The 16191-nt window shown below is 38.7% G+C and overlaps 1 protein-coding gene across 2 annotated transcripts in view; it reads left to right on the top strand.

Moving 5' to 3' along the window:
* The first annotated feature begins 1346 nt into the window (after positions 1–1346).
* The window catches only part of LOC110930769 (GDSL esterase/lipase At1g31550), a 30659-nt gene continuing 15814 nt past the window's right edge, over positions 1347–16191 (top strand). Inside the window, exon 1 of one of the 2 annotated variants that reach the window (XM_022174140.2) lies at positions 1347–1615. In XM_022174140.2, coding sequence (XP_022029832.1) covers positions 1363–1615 — 253 coding nt within the window. In that variant the 5' untranslated portion in view covers positions 1347–1362. The remainder of the gene's footprint in view (positions 1616–16191) is intronic. The other variant, XM_022174141.2, reaches the window with a different exon arrangement.

The following is a 16191-nucleotide window of genomic DNA, read 5'->3' as shown; positions in this document are numbered from 1 at the left end:
CGTTGTTGAGCGCTTTTTTGGGGGAAAAACGCCAAAAAAACCCCACTACGGGTGATCTAAGTTGATACACGTGAAAAGTTCAATGGTCTTCATAAAATTCACCTTAATTAGCATAATATCGCATTTTCAAATCTACATATCCAATCATACGAATTATAAGAAAAAAATTACTACTGAATTTAGAATGATAAGTAAATTACTACTATTGAAATCCACTAACTTGGATTTACAGATGGAGGATTCTTAGATAAAGATATTTTTTAACATCACATTATAATTATAAATTATAAAATGGAACGAAAAGAATATATAACATTCTATCACTCTTTCTATAACAAAATAGAGATGTGGCTACAAAAGAACAAAAACGTTCTTTAGATTTTTTTTGTTCTTTTAAATCCACACACACTTAAAACTTGTGGTGCTCTCGAGAAACACCAAGAATTTGTTATTCCATTTTATATCTGGAAGTGGTAATTTCAATCAAGTTTAAACACTAGTTACCTTTTTTTTTGTGCCAACCGCTTCATGTAATTCAATATATTTTATTCAACAAGCATTTAGTAAGTTATCATAGATATATTGATTGGTTGGTAATTTGTAGAAACTTTTTTTTTTTTAATGGTGAGAATCTTTAACTTGTTGTGATAGAGATTTCACACCCTCCTATACAGAGGGCCCTAACCCTACTCGGGTCAGACTATGTTGTCTTAACCGGGTCCACGCTGGCGTTAGAGTTTTAACAACGTTCTCCGGGAAACCATAACACCCACTGCCAGTGGTAGGGGCTTGCGCCGCCACAAGAGAGAATCTCTTTGGCGTAACGCACGGTGGACTAAAACCCGGGTGGCTCGAACTCGAACTCTTAACCTAGGGTCTGGGAGGACTAGCCGTCATTGCCTTTTATCCACAAAATATGGTACTAGTGAGGATTGAACTTGGGTCTCAAAAAAGAACCCAAGTCTTTCCAACCACTAAACCACAAGTGACGGATTACATCTTTCCTATACGCGATGAAAAACCTCTACATCAGATCGAAACATTTGTTCTTCTAGTGGTTCCTACTATTATATCAAGGGTACAAAAATTAGGTTGAGATTAAACATTTTAGCAACGTTTAATTTGCACTCGTGTATACAAAAGTCAAAAACCATTATTATTTATTAGAACATAATAATAATAATAATAATCTCTAAAAGATGTTTACAACATTTTATAAGTTAATTATCTGGGCCCAAAGACCAAACGTAAACAATATTTTATGCAGCAATGATTTAGCACCTTCATTATTTATACGATTAGTGAGCACTGATGACACACCAGAATACTTTTTTAAGTTAAAACAAATAATTATCCAATCCAATGGCGTTGTGTTCAAACTTCCGGTGTGTTGCAGGTTACTTGGTGGTGTTGTGGAGTGTTAGTCTGTATGCTAATGGATGTTATACATCCATTATCAATTTCGGTGACTCCCTTTCTGACACCGGCAACATAAAACATTTGGGTATCATCACCAACCAATCGTTTCCAAGTATGTTCCTTCCTTATGGCCAAACCTTCTTCCATAAACCCACCGGGCGTTTCTCCGATGGCCGATTAATCATCGACTTTCTAGGTAACTCTTTACGATATATAGCTTATGCTAAACTGTTAAATTTTATCATATACAAATAACGATATGGTAGCAGCTAAGGGCTTAATCACAACGGCTTATTGTGTATTAATGTTTGTGCGTACATGGTAAATATTCACAAAGTCAATATTCATTCACAATAACAAAAACCCATCCATACAAGTCAAAGCCACGACATCAACTTACTTGAAGTTGAAGATTAGTACAGAACCTTGGAGAGGTCAGAAGAGGCCACAGTCATAGGAGCATGTTTGCAGACGACACTTGTCATGTTCAACGTGTAGAGGCAGCCATGAAAAGTGGTGGATCCAGGATATTTTTCTTATGGGTTCATTTTTTTTCTGGTGGTTATATTGATCACAAACAAACGTTAACATTTTAGGGTGGGGTCGGTCAAATTTCTCACAAAAAATACACCAATATCACTACTAGAAAACTGCTACTATTCCTACCAAAATTTCCTACATATTTCCTATGAACGAAAATGGCGACACTTTTCCCATGAAATTCCGACGAACAAGCTTGCCTATTTATTTATTATCATCGGGTTTCGGGTAGATCGGGTATTTCGAAATTGAAAATATAGAGTAAAGTCCTTTTTGAGTTCCTGTGGTTTAGTCATTTTAACTACAAGAGTTCAAAACTCAAACTTGTCTTGATTTGAGTCCATGTGGTTTCTAATCTTAACTTATCGAGTCCAAAATACAAACTATGTTAGATTTTTTTCAGTTAAGTTTTATGAAATTAGCAAAATACCCTTAACATTAAATCTAACATAAACTAACTAAGAAAATTTAACAAAGAAAATCTAACTAAGAAAATCCAACAAAGTTTGAGTTTTTTGGACTCAAAAAGTTAAGACTATAAACCACTGAGACTCAAATCAAGACAAGTTTGAGTTTTGGACTCAAATAGTTAAAATGGTCAAACCACAGGGACTCAATCCATTTGGATTTTAACTTAACTAGAAAAAGCTTAATCTTAGAATTATACAAGAGGACTAGATCTCTGTCACCGAAATCTATTGAACCTCTAAGATGTTGATCATGCATCATTTTGGTTTTGTCCTTGTATATTGCAGAGTTTTCGTAGGCCTGATTGCGAAGTTCAAGTTCTACCAGTAGATGATGGTTTTTACCATACACAAGACGAAAGGGTGTCGTCCCAATGGGGATTTTATATGTTGTTCTAAATGCCCAAAAAACATCATCTAGCTAATCTGCCCAAACTTTTTTATTCTATCCAACCGTTTTATCGAGAATGTTCATAATTCCTTAGTTGGTCACTTCTGCTTAACCATTTGTTTGGGGATGGTAAGCAGTGGAGAATCGGTGATTGACACCGACATGGCCTTCTCCATTTGGTGATTGCAGAAGTGGGTTCCACGATCACGGATTAATGTTTTAGGTGTGTCAAATCGTGAAAACAATTTCTTAAGAAACTTGACAACAATCCTTGCATCATTAGTAGGTAAGGCTTCTGCCTCTACCAATTTGGAAACGTAGTCTACTGCAAAAAGGATATATTTGATTCCACGTAAATCAGATAAGGGTCCCTTGAAGTCTAACCCCCATACATCAAAGACTTCACACACTTGGATACCTGTTTCGGGCATCTCATTTTAGATGAGATGCTCCCTGCACGGTAACATGCATCACAAACTTTTGCCCAGGTATGTGCGTCTTTGTATATGGTTGGCCAATAGAACCCAGAATCAAACACCTTTTTGGCGGTGAAATTTACACCATGATGTCCTTCACATGGTACTTCATGACAATGTCGGAGGATACTGATGGTTTCTCAACCATGAACACATCATCCAATCACTTGGTTGGCACGGATTTTGAAAGGTAAGGATCTTCCAAGAAGTAACACTTTAAATCTGAAAAGAATTTACCCTACCACTCACAAGGTAGTTAGCGTTATCTACGTACCAAGAATCGTCTTTTAGTTCTAGCATATCTAAAGATTTGATAGAAAACTTTTCATTAATAACTTCCCTTCTAGTCTTTTCAAGGGCAGGGTCTTCAATATGTGAAAGATAATCTGTTGCCTTGTTTTCGGCGTCACACTTAACACGGATTTCAATGTCGAATTCTTGAAGAAGAATGATCCATCAAATAAGACGCGGTTTAGCACCCTATATTTAAACAGATAGCGGATGACAGCATGATCGGTGTAGGCGATAGTTTTTTTTACAAAACGAGGTAGGATCGGAATTTGTCAAGCGCAAATGCCAGAACAAGTAGCTCTTTATCCATATTAGTGTAGTTCTCTTGAGCATTGTTTAAAGTTTTGTTGGCATAGTAGATGGGATTAAGGTGTTTTTCCTTCCTCTATCCTGAAACTGCTCCCACAATGCAGTCGCTGGCATCACACATAATATCAAACGGGAGTGTCCAATCAGGAGCAATCATGATGGGAACGTTAACCAACTTCTCCTTTAACAAAAGAAATGCTTTCATGCATTCATTTTTAGAGGAGTTTGGCTAGAGGTCTAGAGATTTTTTAGAAAACCCTTGATGAATCGTCTATAGAACCCTGCATGACCCAAGAAACTTAAAATGGCCCGGACTGAGGATGGTGGGGGTAATTTGGAAATGGTGTCGATTTTAGTGCGATGAACCTCCATTCCTGGTTGGGAGATTTTGTGACCAAGCACGATCCCCTCACGTACCATGAAGTGACGTTTTTCCCAATTTAATGCCAGGTTTGCTTCTTCGCAATGAGCTAACATTCTCTTCAAGTTAGCTAAGCAATGGTTGAATGTGTTCCCCAAAACTAAAAAATCATCCATGAAGACTTCCATGAATTTTTCTTTCATTTTGTGGAAAATAGTGACCATGCATCGTTGAAAAGTAGTGGGAGCATTACAGAGACTAAAATGCATGCGCCTATATGCGAATGTCCAATAAGGGCAGGTGAAGGTGGTCTTCTCCTAATCCTTTGGGGCAATGGGAATTTGGAAGTATCTAGAGAATCCATCCAAAAAACAGAAGTACATGTTACCAGAGAGACGTTCGAGCATTTGGTCAATGAAAGGAAGGGAAAATGATCCTTCCTAGTGGCATTGTTGAGTTTGTGATAATCAATGCAAATTCTCTGACCTGTGACAGTCCGAGTTGGTATAAGCTCGTTTTTCTCATTGGTGATATGTTGGATCTGAGTTTGTTTTTTATTGTATTTTATGTTTGTAAATAAGATGAAGATGGATGAGTGTGCAGCGGAAATTAAGATGAAAACAAACTTTGCATACAATCAAACGAGAGTAATACTTTTATCAAACATCTTTACACAATGAACCGAAAGATTGAATTTATTTCAAACACGATTACAATGATTGATGAGTGATTGCAAACTCCCCCTCAACCAGAGCTCAGTAGTTTGTTCGTGCAAAGAAGACGAATGATGCAAAGAGCTAATAGAACAGTACAAAGTACTGAACTATTTATAAGCACTTGCAAACTACTGAGCATCTTAGCTGACGTCACCATGAAAGTGACATCTAACCTCCTAACAAACTCTAACCTCTGATCTATACAGACACTGCTTGTGTTAACTACTGCTAATACATTCTAATACAAAACAGACTTTAGAACAACTGCTGCAACCTTCTACTGCTGTGAACCCAGCAGCACTTGTCCGGATCAGCAGTGCTTGACTCAAGGCAGTAGATTGAATCAGCAGGACTTTAGTCTTCCATCAGATCTTTAGTTGAGCAGCAGTTATGGGTCAGCAGTTTAGCAAGATCAGCAGATAGGATGTTATCAGTAGTTGTAATCACTTTCAAGGGGAGAGATTTGTATATCAACATCTGCTTATTCAGGATCCACTGCTCTGATCCAGTTTTGGCTTTAATTATCTGTTCCTCTGATAGGGTTCAGTCCCAAAATCTCCCCCTGGAACAGATAATGCCAAAACCCTTCATTATTTGTGGACATTTTATTGCCTCATTAACAGCTCCCTTATCTGACCTTTAAATTGTAATTCAAAGTCAAGGGCATCTGTATCTTCATCATCCCTGCTAAGTGGAAGATCAAGGAGATCCTGCAAATCTTCAAGACTCAGGCCAAGAGCTTGTTCCCTTGATATTTTCTCCACTTCTCCACCAGACCTGAGCAAAGTCAATACGCAGGTCTGTTTGTCAGTTTCCCACTTTTGTATTTTTAAGCCTGGTGGGTTTCTTGGGAGATGCTTATTTGCAGAAGTATTTGGTGAGGCTGGCCTGTTCATCACTGGCTGAGCAGTGGTAGCAGAGTTTTCCTGTTCAAGTTCTTCTTTTAACTTTCTTAACAAGCCTTCTTTTACAACAGCATTTCCAGTAAGAATTTCTTGAACAGTTTCAGCTCCTAACTGGCTTTGTTTCCTTCTTTTGTAGATGGCATTACCAGTTGGAGCAGTGGCTCTCCTGATTTACAGCTTTGATGGTCTTTTTGAAACCTCTGCTTCAGGATAGTCAGGTTTTTGAGGAATTTTTGGATCTTTCTTTCTTAATTCCTCCAACCTTTTGTAGGTTGACCTGACCACATCTTCTTTCCATCTAGCAATTTGTCTTTTTGTACCAAAATCAGCAACAACCAGTTCTTCTTTCATTCTCTTCAGTTCCATTTGCTTATCAGGTACATTCTTTCTGAACTTTGCCCAATCAGGAGGAGTGTGAGTGACTTTCCCTTTTATCATGTCTTGAATTCTTGCAGCTTCAACTTCAAGCTCAGGAACAGTCCACTCTTTGTACATGTGTCTCTCTCCTTTGTATCTTTTGTGAAACATAATGCTTTCAATGTAGTCTTTCTTCAAGGTTTCAGCTGCTCTTTCTGAAATTTGTTGACTGACATTCTTTGCAAAACGTTCTAAGGAACTGACTTGTGTTAGCAGATATTGATAGTATCTTGAAACTTCTTTGTTAGATTTCCCTTGTGTGTTTCTTTTCGAGATATCCTCTGCTTGCTTGGCCTTTATCTTCAAGTATTCATCAATATTTTTGGGCCAGGGATATCCTTTGATTAAAGGCAAACTCCTTTTGGCAGGGTCATCCTCAATATAAAAGGATTTTATTTCTTCTCTAACAGCTTCTAGTTCAAGAGGAAATTGAACACCTGCAGGAAGTAAGGGCTTGTGCATTGGAACAGAAGAGAGTGGGACTGGTTTTGGTATACTGGCAAGAGCTAAAGGTTTTGAAGATGTTTGGGATGGTGTAGTGACATCATCTTTAGGAATTAGCCTTCTCCTCTTTATTTGAGGAGGGACTGATGATGTTTTGGATGGAGAGGTGGTTGTAGTGGCAGTGGTTTGTGATAGACTAACAGTTGTTGAAACAACTGGTGTTCCAACCCCTGTTGTCTTTACAGCAGAAGTTATAACAACTGCTGTCTTCTGCCTTTTGACAGGAGGAGATTTTTATTTTGGTGGTGATGGTGGTAAAGCAGTGGATGTAGTGTGTGTTGAGGTGGTGTGTGTTGAAGTGGGAGCAGATGTTGAAACTACTGAAGTACTAGCAGCAGCTGATACAACAGGGGTTACAACAGCTGTTTTAGGTGGTGGTTTTTTAGCAGACTTTGAACGTCTGACTAGAATGGATTTGGGTAGCCTTACTCTTCTTGTAGGCTTCTTCTTTTCATCAATAAGATTTTCATCATCTCTTGACCCTGAAGTACCCTGATCCGGATAAACCACCCTGGCTTTCTTTTTGACCTCTCAATCCCTTTTCACACATGCAAGTGCTTCTGCAAGTGCATTTATGGTCACATCAATTTTCTTACTCCCATCTGGCAAAGGAATCTGTTTGGTCATATTTGAATTTTCTGGTGCAAGGTAGAGACCATCTGTTATTCCTTTCCTTCTCCACTCCTGAATTTTCTCCCCCTTTTTGGCATTATCTTCGGGGAGTTGATCAATGAAGAACACTGGTGGAGGAGCAGTGCCAGAGTTGTGCAGGATCTGAGTTTTGAGAGCCTTTAGATCAGCCTGAGTGTCTTTGAACCTAGACTCCATAGCATTTCTCAGCTCTTGAACATGTTTTTCATGTTGCTGATCTGCTATTTGTGCTTGATGATGGAGAAAAGGTTGGAATAGATTCCAGAGCTCATTTGTAGCAGGTGCCTGTGGAGAGTAGGTGCTTGAGGTTGAACAGCAGTGGATTGTACCTTTTGTACCTGTAACAACTGTTGGAGCATATCTTTGAGCTCTGCAACAGAGTTATCAAGTTTTTCAACACGAGCCGTCAATTTCTGGTACTTTAAATCATCACCCAATTTAATGGGATCATCTGATTTCCCACTAACAGTGGTTTTATCAGTGGTTGAAGTAGGGAGTTTACTCCAAACATTAACCACTGATGCCCCTTTTTCTTGGTACTGGGGTCTTCTTCCTTCAACACTTGACAACCTTTTGATGTTGCCAGTAGGATAAATAAATCCACTGGTGGTTGGCAGAGGTGCTATAAAAGGAATTGCCTCCAAGGAAGTCTTATTGATGTAACCACTGTCCAACTGTAAACCAGTGGGTTCAACAGTTGTAGTAGCTGCTTCACTTGGAATACCACAAAGAGTTACTTGTAACTCAATGGGTGTAACCTCCTCAGGTTTTGTTGGTGGGTTAGCAACGAATGATACAGCAGGCTCAGTCATTTGTTGAGGCATATTCTCATTGACAGGTGATTGAGAAGGACTGAGTAATGTCTGGTTCAAATCAATTGCATCCAACAGTAGTTGTGTTTTTGGTGGAATTGAGGATGTGATGGTGGGTGTAGAAAGCGGATTTGCTCCGGGCATTGAGCTATGGATGATGGAAACGAGTGTATCCAGAGCATCATAATGTGGTGGCCCTTTGTGTACAACCTGTTCTTTTTGTGAAGAAGTAGGAGGAGTTATGGTTATGGGTTGAGATATTTGTACCAACTGTTGTGAGGAAGAAGCAGCAGTGGTTTCTTGTGACATTTGTGTTGTCACAGGCATTAACTCTGGTATCTCATCCTCCAGAGTTGCCGTTTTGATTGGTTTGGGGGGTTTTTGATTTTTATTTTTGTAAAGCCTTTTGGGTTTTGTAGGTGTGGGTTTCAAAACAGTTGGTCTGTTGCTTTGATCACCTAGAGCAGTAGGCTCAGCAGCAGATACCTGAGGAGTAGTGGTAGCTGCTAAATTCTGCTCAGGTACCCCTGCTTGTGTTTTGCAAGGTGCTAACATTCGTGAAAAAGTTTCAGATGTTAGGCAGTTTATTACAGTTATTTCACCTTGGTTTATTAAAGCTAAATCATCCTTACTGAATTTCTTTTCAAAATAGTAACTTAAAAAGCTTGGAAATAGTAAGAATGATTTGGTTTCAACATTATTAACCAAATCTTTAAAGATTTCCCGAGAATAGTTATAATTTTCTTCTTGAAGAATTGCATATCCCAGATTTTGAATCTTTATAGGGATCTCATTAAAAGAAGTGGTTTTGTTTGAAACACATAGTAGGAGGGTATGAAATAGGAATCTGGGTGCAGGAGGAAAATAACCTTTTTCTAAGGTCAGTTTCTTCATCATGGTGGTTTCATACCCTCTTTCAATGAAGTCAATGTGCAACTCGTTTTTAGTGAAGAAAGTTTTACCTGCCTGATCATCGAGTTGAAAGACTTCGGAGATGGATTGTTGCGTGATTTGGACAGTTTTACCCTTTATAGAAGAATGAATGGCAGTTGCAATGTCTCCTTGTTTTTCAAGGGTTGCATTTTTCCAAAACTCCCTTTGGGTCGCCAAATAGATTGGTGCATCGGCGGTGAGCAAAGTTTTGTACTTTGATTTTGCCATGATGGTAATAATGGAATCGAAAACATCTGTGGTTCCTAGTTTTGTGAGAAGACCCAGGAGATTGTGAGATTTTTTGAATGGAATTTCAGTGGAGGTTGCCTTTTGAGAGGTTGTTTTCGATGATTTTGATGTGGGTTTTGCAGAGGACTTCGATTTTGTCATTTTTGAAACAAATGATCGAAGGAATTTGTGAGAGATGAGAAGAAAAACTGCTTTGAGAAGAGAATTTTTAAGAATTCAATTCGACAGTAAAACCCTGTTTTGGTGGTGAGTGGGGAATTTTATAAGAAAGAGAATGAATGCTGACGTGGCAGCCGTTACAAAAGGTCTGACTGCTATGTACTGCCCACGTGACAACCACTAGTGAAAGTGAAGGACAGTACTTTTGATGAAAGCAACTGATGAAAGCAGTGGAAAGGGGGCAGTGGATGATTTTCACTATCAGTGGATAGCATATCAGTGGATAAGACACTGCTTTTGAACAACAGAGGTTATCAAGAAATGAAAGAACAGAGGTTGCCTTTCAGCAGTGGGCAGGCTTTTTGAAGTAGAGCAGACTTTTGAACAATCAGTGGTTATGGCAGACTTTTAAGGATTTTAATGAAATTTTCATTTTTAGCTATTTTTAAGGATGGATTTTTGATTTTCTGAAAACATTTTGTTGTTTTTATTCATAGAAAAACAAGATGTTGCTTGTTATTCCATGTTTAGCATCCCAATCCTAGAGACCAAGCTTTCAAAAGTGGCTGTATCAAGTGCTTTTGTGAACACATCTGCCAGCTGGTCTTTAGTTGGGACATGATGCAGAGAAATCAAACCTTTTTCATAGCAATCCCTCACAAAGTGATGCCTGATGTCGATGTGTTTTGTGGTAGAATGGGAAACTGGATTTTTGATGATATTTTCTGCTGCCTGGCTGTCCAACATGAGTGGTGTCTTTAAGACAGTGATACCAAAATCCAGTAACTGATTTTGAAGCCACAGGAGTTGGGCTATACAGCTTGCAGCAGCAATGTATTCAGCCTCTGCAGTGGATGTTGAAACTGTTGCTTGTTTTTTGCTTTGCCAAGAGACTAAGCAATCACCTAGAAACTGACACCCTCCTGAAGTGGACTTCCTTGTGGTATGACATCCAGCAAAGTCACTGTCTGAAAAACCTGAAAGCTTGATATTCCCATTAGCTGGATACCAGATACCAAGTGTGGGAGCACCTTTTATGTATCTGAGAATCCTTTTTACAGCAATGAGATTTGATTTTCTGGGAGCTGATTGACTTCTTGCACAGACACATGTTGCAAACATGATGTCTGGTCTAGATGCAGTTAGGTACAATAAAGACCCAATCATGCTTCTATAAAGTGTTTGGTCAATCAGCTCATCCTTTTCATCAGACATGACCAGCTTATTTGTGGCTATGGGTGTGCTGCATGGTTTACAATCATTCATATCAAATTTGGTTAAAAGTTCTTTAGCATATTTGCTTTGATGAATGAAGGTTCCATTTTGCAATTGCTGTACTTGGAGACCAAGAAAGCATTGCAGCTCACCCATTGCACTCATTTCAAACTCAGCTGTCATGAGTTCTCTAAACTCTTCACACATTTTGGTACATGTGCTTCCAAAAATAATGTCATCCACATAAATTTGGACAATCATTAAATCTTTCCCTCTCCATTTAAGAAACAGTGTTTTATCAATGGTACCTCTTTTGAAACCATTTGAGAGTAGAAAGTTGGAAAGAGTTTCATACCAGGCCCTTGGTGCTTGTTTCAGGCCATACAAGGCTTTGTTTAGCCTGTAGACATGATCAGGATAAAATGGATCCTCAAAGCCTGGAGGTTGACATATATACACCTCTTCTTGCAATGTACCATAGAGGAAAGCACTTTTGATATCCATCTGAAACACCTTCATGTTGTGGTTGACAGCAAAGGCCAGGAACAGTCTGATAGCTTCCAATCTTGCAACAGGGGCGAATGTTTCATCATAATCAATCCCCTCTTCATGTCTGTAACCTTGAACCACAAGCCTGGCTTTGTTCTTGACAACAATGCCCCTTTCATCTGTTTTGTTCTTAAAGACCCACTTTGTGCCAATGGGACTAACCTCTTTTGGCAGTGGTACAAGCTCCCATACTTGTTGTTTTTTAAACTGTTGGAGCTCCTCTTGCATGGCTTCTACCCAACTGTTGTCTTTTAGTGCCTCTTGGTACTTGACTGGCTGATGGAGTGATAGAAATCCAGCAAAAAGACAAATGTTTTGGGTTTGGCTTCTTGTGAGCACCCTTTCATTGATGTTGCCAATGATTTGATCAGGTGGATGAGATCTCAAGAAGATTAAATCTCCTTGGTATGGTATGATGGCATTTGTTGGTGAAGGCTGCAAATGTGTATCATCTGAGCTAACCACTGCTGGTGACTTTGATGACCCAGCAGTGGCTTCAAAAGGTGGTGGAATGGGTGGTAATGAAGTGGACCACTGCTGACTTTTATCCATAGTTTGAGGACTTTTGTCAGCAGTGTTTGAGGATGTGGAAGCAGTGGTAGATGGGCTACTTTGGTCAACAACTGTTGAGGTAGCAGTGGTTGAGCTTTGGCAGCTGTTTTGAACAACTGGTGCTTTTCCCTTTGTGGCAGACCTTTGAGGGATGATGATTTCATACCCATAGTCTGGTGATGTATCCTCTGATGGACCTGCACTGTTAGTCTTGATAGCAGTATTTTCAAAAGTGAATTTTTCAAGATCAAACAGATCGGCAGGATTTGCTGGGATTTTCATTGATGAAAGTTCATTGAACTTTACATCCAAAGTCTCCTCCACTACCTTGGTCCGTGCATTGAACACTTTGTAGGCCTTGGCAGTGGTTGAGTATCCCAGAAAATAACCACAATCAATTTTGGCTGCAAATTTTGAAATGGAATCTTTTAAGTTCAAAATAAAGCATGGCCAGCCAAACACCTTGAAGTATGAGATCAGTGGTTTGATTTTATACAGAATTTCATAGGCAGTCTTTTTGTGCCTGGGGTTTATTAAAACTCTGTTCTGGACATAGCAAGCAGTGTTTACTGCCTCTGCCTAGAAAGTTAATGGCAAACCTGAATCTGCAAGCATGGTTTTGGCAGCCTCAATCAAAGTTCTGTTCTTTCTTTCAACAACCCCATTTTGCTCTGGTGTTCTAGAGATGCTGTACTGCCTTACAATCCCTTTCTTCACACAGAAGGCATCCAACTCCTTATTTTTAAATTCTGTGCCATTGTCACTCCTAAAGCTTTTTACTGGAAGATCAAATTGCTTTTCAACCTGTGTCACAAAGTCTTGCAAAATGCCTGCAGTTTCATCTTTAAAGTGCAAAAAGAAAGTCCATGTAAACCTAGAAAAGTCATCAACTATAACCAAACAATATCTTTTCTTTTTGAGGCTCATGACTTGAACTGGGCCAAACAAATCCATGTGTAGCATTTGCAAACACTGGGTTGTTTTGGACTCTTCAATGGACTTGTAAGAACTTTTATGCTGTTTTCTTTTTAAACAGGAAATGCAATGTTCAGGACATGAAAACAATTTTTGTGGTAGGCCTCTCACCAAACCATTTTTTAAAATTTCTGTTATTGTCTTAAGATTTGTGTGCCCCAGTCTTCTGTGCCAAGGTTCTGTCTCTTTGTTAGAGGCAGCTGAGAACAGATGTCACGGCCCCGACCCGGTTTGACCCGTTTCAGGAGCCGCGGGACAGAAATCCCGTGATATCTATTTAATTGATTTTAGCAGCGGAAGTTTATCATCAGGATCTTTTTAAAGCTAAAAACTTTTCCTGATTATTTTATTTCACAACTCGGGATATAAACCCGGTAATTTACAATGACATGATTTCACTAAGAAATCTTTATTTTTACAAAACATATTTCTTTATTTTATAATGAGCCACTTTCTTAAGCTTGAAATGCTCCCCAACACTTTTCCTGAATTACAATAGATCACCTGAAACATGTATGAAAAAGGTTTTGTCAGCGGGAAATACTGAGTGAATCATCCTATTTAAAATGACTCGTTTATTATAATTTACAGTATTAAGAGAGATTACAATGTTTCTGATATCTACCAACTACCCACAGTATTTGTCACTCGACCGGATCTGTGACTATGGTCATACCACTATTGGCTGCCCCAATAGTGATGAATATCACAAATTTTAGGTTCGCCCACCTAAAGTGATAACAACAGTAGTAATGTATACAAAACCCCACATACTGGCTGTAACTTTTGAAAACATGCTTTTGAAAATAATTTGATAAAAAGAGAATGACTCACATTGCAGATTTAACACGGACAGAATATGGATTAGCCTTGTTAACCTAATTTAAATAACAATGCACACAAAACCGGGTTAGTAATCAATACAGCATTTTACGATAACTCACGAGATCAAATTCTCACAACGAACGACAAAGTGCAATACTTAAACATCCATCGAATTAACGACGAATGGCAAAGTATAACCCTAATGTGGGCGGCACTTAAACATCCATTGGATATATTGATCGGTCGGAAAATGAATCGTAATAGCGATCGAGTTATTACCCTGTTTTGTGGCAGCACTTCGTGACTGTGTGTGTTTAATTTTACTGTTTCAGCTATAACTCTACGTACAGACTAAGAATTTCCGTCGTTTCAAACACAGAATTCAAGTGCCAATGTCTGCTATTTATACTGATTTTTGGACACGCTTACGGACCGTATGCCATTTCCCTTACGGTCCGTAAGGGAAGCAGTCTATTTATAGGGTAGCCAGGTTCGGGACTAGCTATGCTGACTTGACAGAAAAGTTGAATTATAATTTGACAACGAAATTTGTTGATAATTATCACTAGGGTTTAACCCCCTTGAGTTTTAGGGGCCCTGATCCTGATTCCGATTGTTCTGAAAATTTTAGGGTTAATACAGGATCACTTGGGTATCTCAATTAGGGTTTCCCTAATAGATAATTATCATTCTAAGTATTACTTTTAGTGAGAGTTGTTACATCCTCCCTACCTTAAGAAAAATCTCGTCCTCGAGATTTACTGGAATAAATGAGGGTATTTCCGCTTCATTTCTGATTCTAACTCCGAAGTGTATTCTGGCCCTCTCTTTGAATCCCATTTGACTTTGACTAACACTAGTCGTTTGTGTTTGAGAAATTTGATTTTCTTGTCTTCTATTTGCAGTGGTTTCTCTACAAATTTCAGCTTTTCATTTACCTCTATATCTTGAAGAGGTACTACCAGGGATTCGTCTGATAAACATTTCTTGAGATTGGATACATGAAATACATCATGTACTCCAGCTAACTCTTCTGGTAGTTGTAACCGATAAGCAACTGGTCCTATACGTTGGATTACTGGAAATGGTCCTACGTATCTTGGACTTAGTTTTCCTTTCTTACCGAATTGTACTACTCCTTTCCAAGGAGAGACTTTCAAAAGTACTTTATCTCCTATCTGGAATTCTAGTGGCTTACGGCGATTGTCTGCATAGCTTTTCTGGCGATCTCGAGCCGTCTTCAGTCTTTCCTTGATTCGAGTTATCTTGTCTGTGGTTTCTTGTACAATCTCTGGACCTGATAATTGACTTTCTCCTGTTTTCGCCCAACAAACTGGAGTTCTGCACTTGCGTCCATACAGTGCTTCGAATGGAGCAGCTTCGATGCTTGAGTGATAACTATTATTATAGGAGAATTCAATTAAGGGTAAATGGTTATCCCAATTACCACCAAAATCAATTACACATGCTCGGAGCATGTCTTCTAGAGTTTGGATCGTCCTTTCACTTTGCCCGTCTGTTTGTGGATGATATGCAGTACTGAGGTTTAGTCGAGTTCCCATTGCTTCTTGGAAACTTTTCCAAAAATGGGAAGTGAACCGACTATCTCTATCTGATACAATGGAGAGTGGAACTCCATGTAAAGATACGACCTTATCTACATACAACTTTGCCAATCTTTCCATGCTAAAGGTTTCTTTCATAGGTAGAAAGTGAGCAGATTTGGTTAATCGATCCACAATTACCCAAATCGCATCATTACCTTTTCTGGTTTTGGGTAACTTAGTAACAAAATCCATTGTTATAAGTTCCCACGTCCATACTGGCATCTCTAATTGTTGTAGTAGACCTGAAGGTTTCTGATGTTCTGCCTTAACTTGTGAACAAGTAAGACATTTAGAAACATATCTAGCTATATCCTTCTTCATTCCAATCCACCAGAAATTCTTTCTTAAATCTTGGTACATCTTATTGTTTCCTGGGTATATAGTATACCTAGATTTATGAGCTTCCTCTAAAATCTTAGATCTTAAATTTCCCTGCTTAGGTACCCAAATTCTGCTTTTGTGGAATTTCCAAATTCCATCATTTCCTTGTTCCAATTCTTTTATGTAACCTTTCATTCCTTCACCATCATCTTTGATTGCTGTTTCCTGAATTTCCTTCAATTGTTCCATTAAATCTACTTGTAGATTTATTCTAAGAGCACGGACTCGCTTTTGCTTCTCATGATACTTACGACTTAAGGCATCTGCGACTGTGTTTGCCTTTCCTTCGTGATATTGAATATCACAGTCGTAATCACTCAGGATTTCCATCCATCTTCTTTGCCTCATATTTAACTCTTTTTGCTCAAATATATACCTTAAACTTTTATGATCTGTATAAACAGTAAACTTACTTCCATACAGATAATGTCTCCATATCTTAAGCGCAAAAATTATAGCTCCTAATTCTAAGTCATGAGTCGTATAA

This window comes from Helianthus annuus, chromosome 17, assembly GCF_002127325.2.
Source record: "Helianthus annuus cultivar XRQ/B chromosome 17, HanXRQr2.0-SUNRISE, whole genome shotgun sequence".
Taxonomy (NCBI): domain Eukaryota; kingdom Viridiplantae; phylum Streptophyta; class Magnoliopsida; order Asterales; family Asteraceae; genus Helianthus; species Helianthus annuus.
Note: the sequence above shows the minus strand (reverse complement) of the source record. Positions and strands in the feature narration are given on the sequence as shown.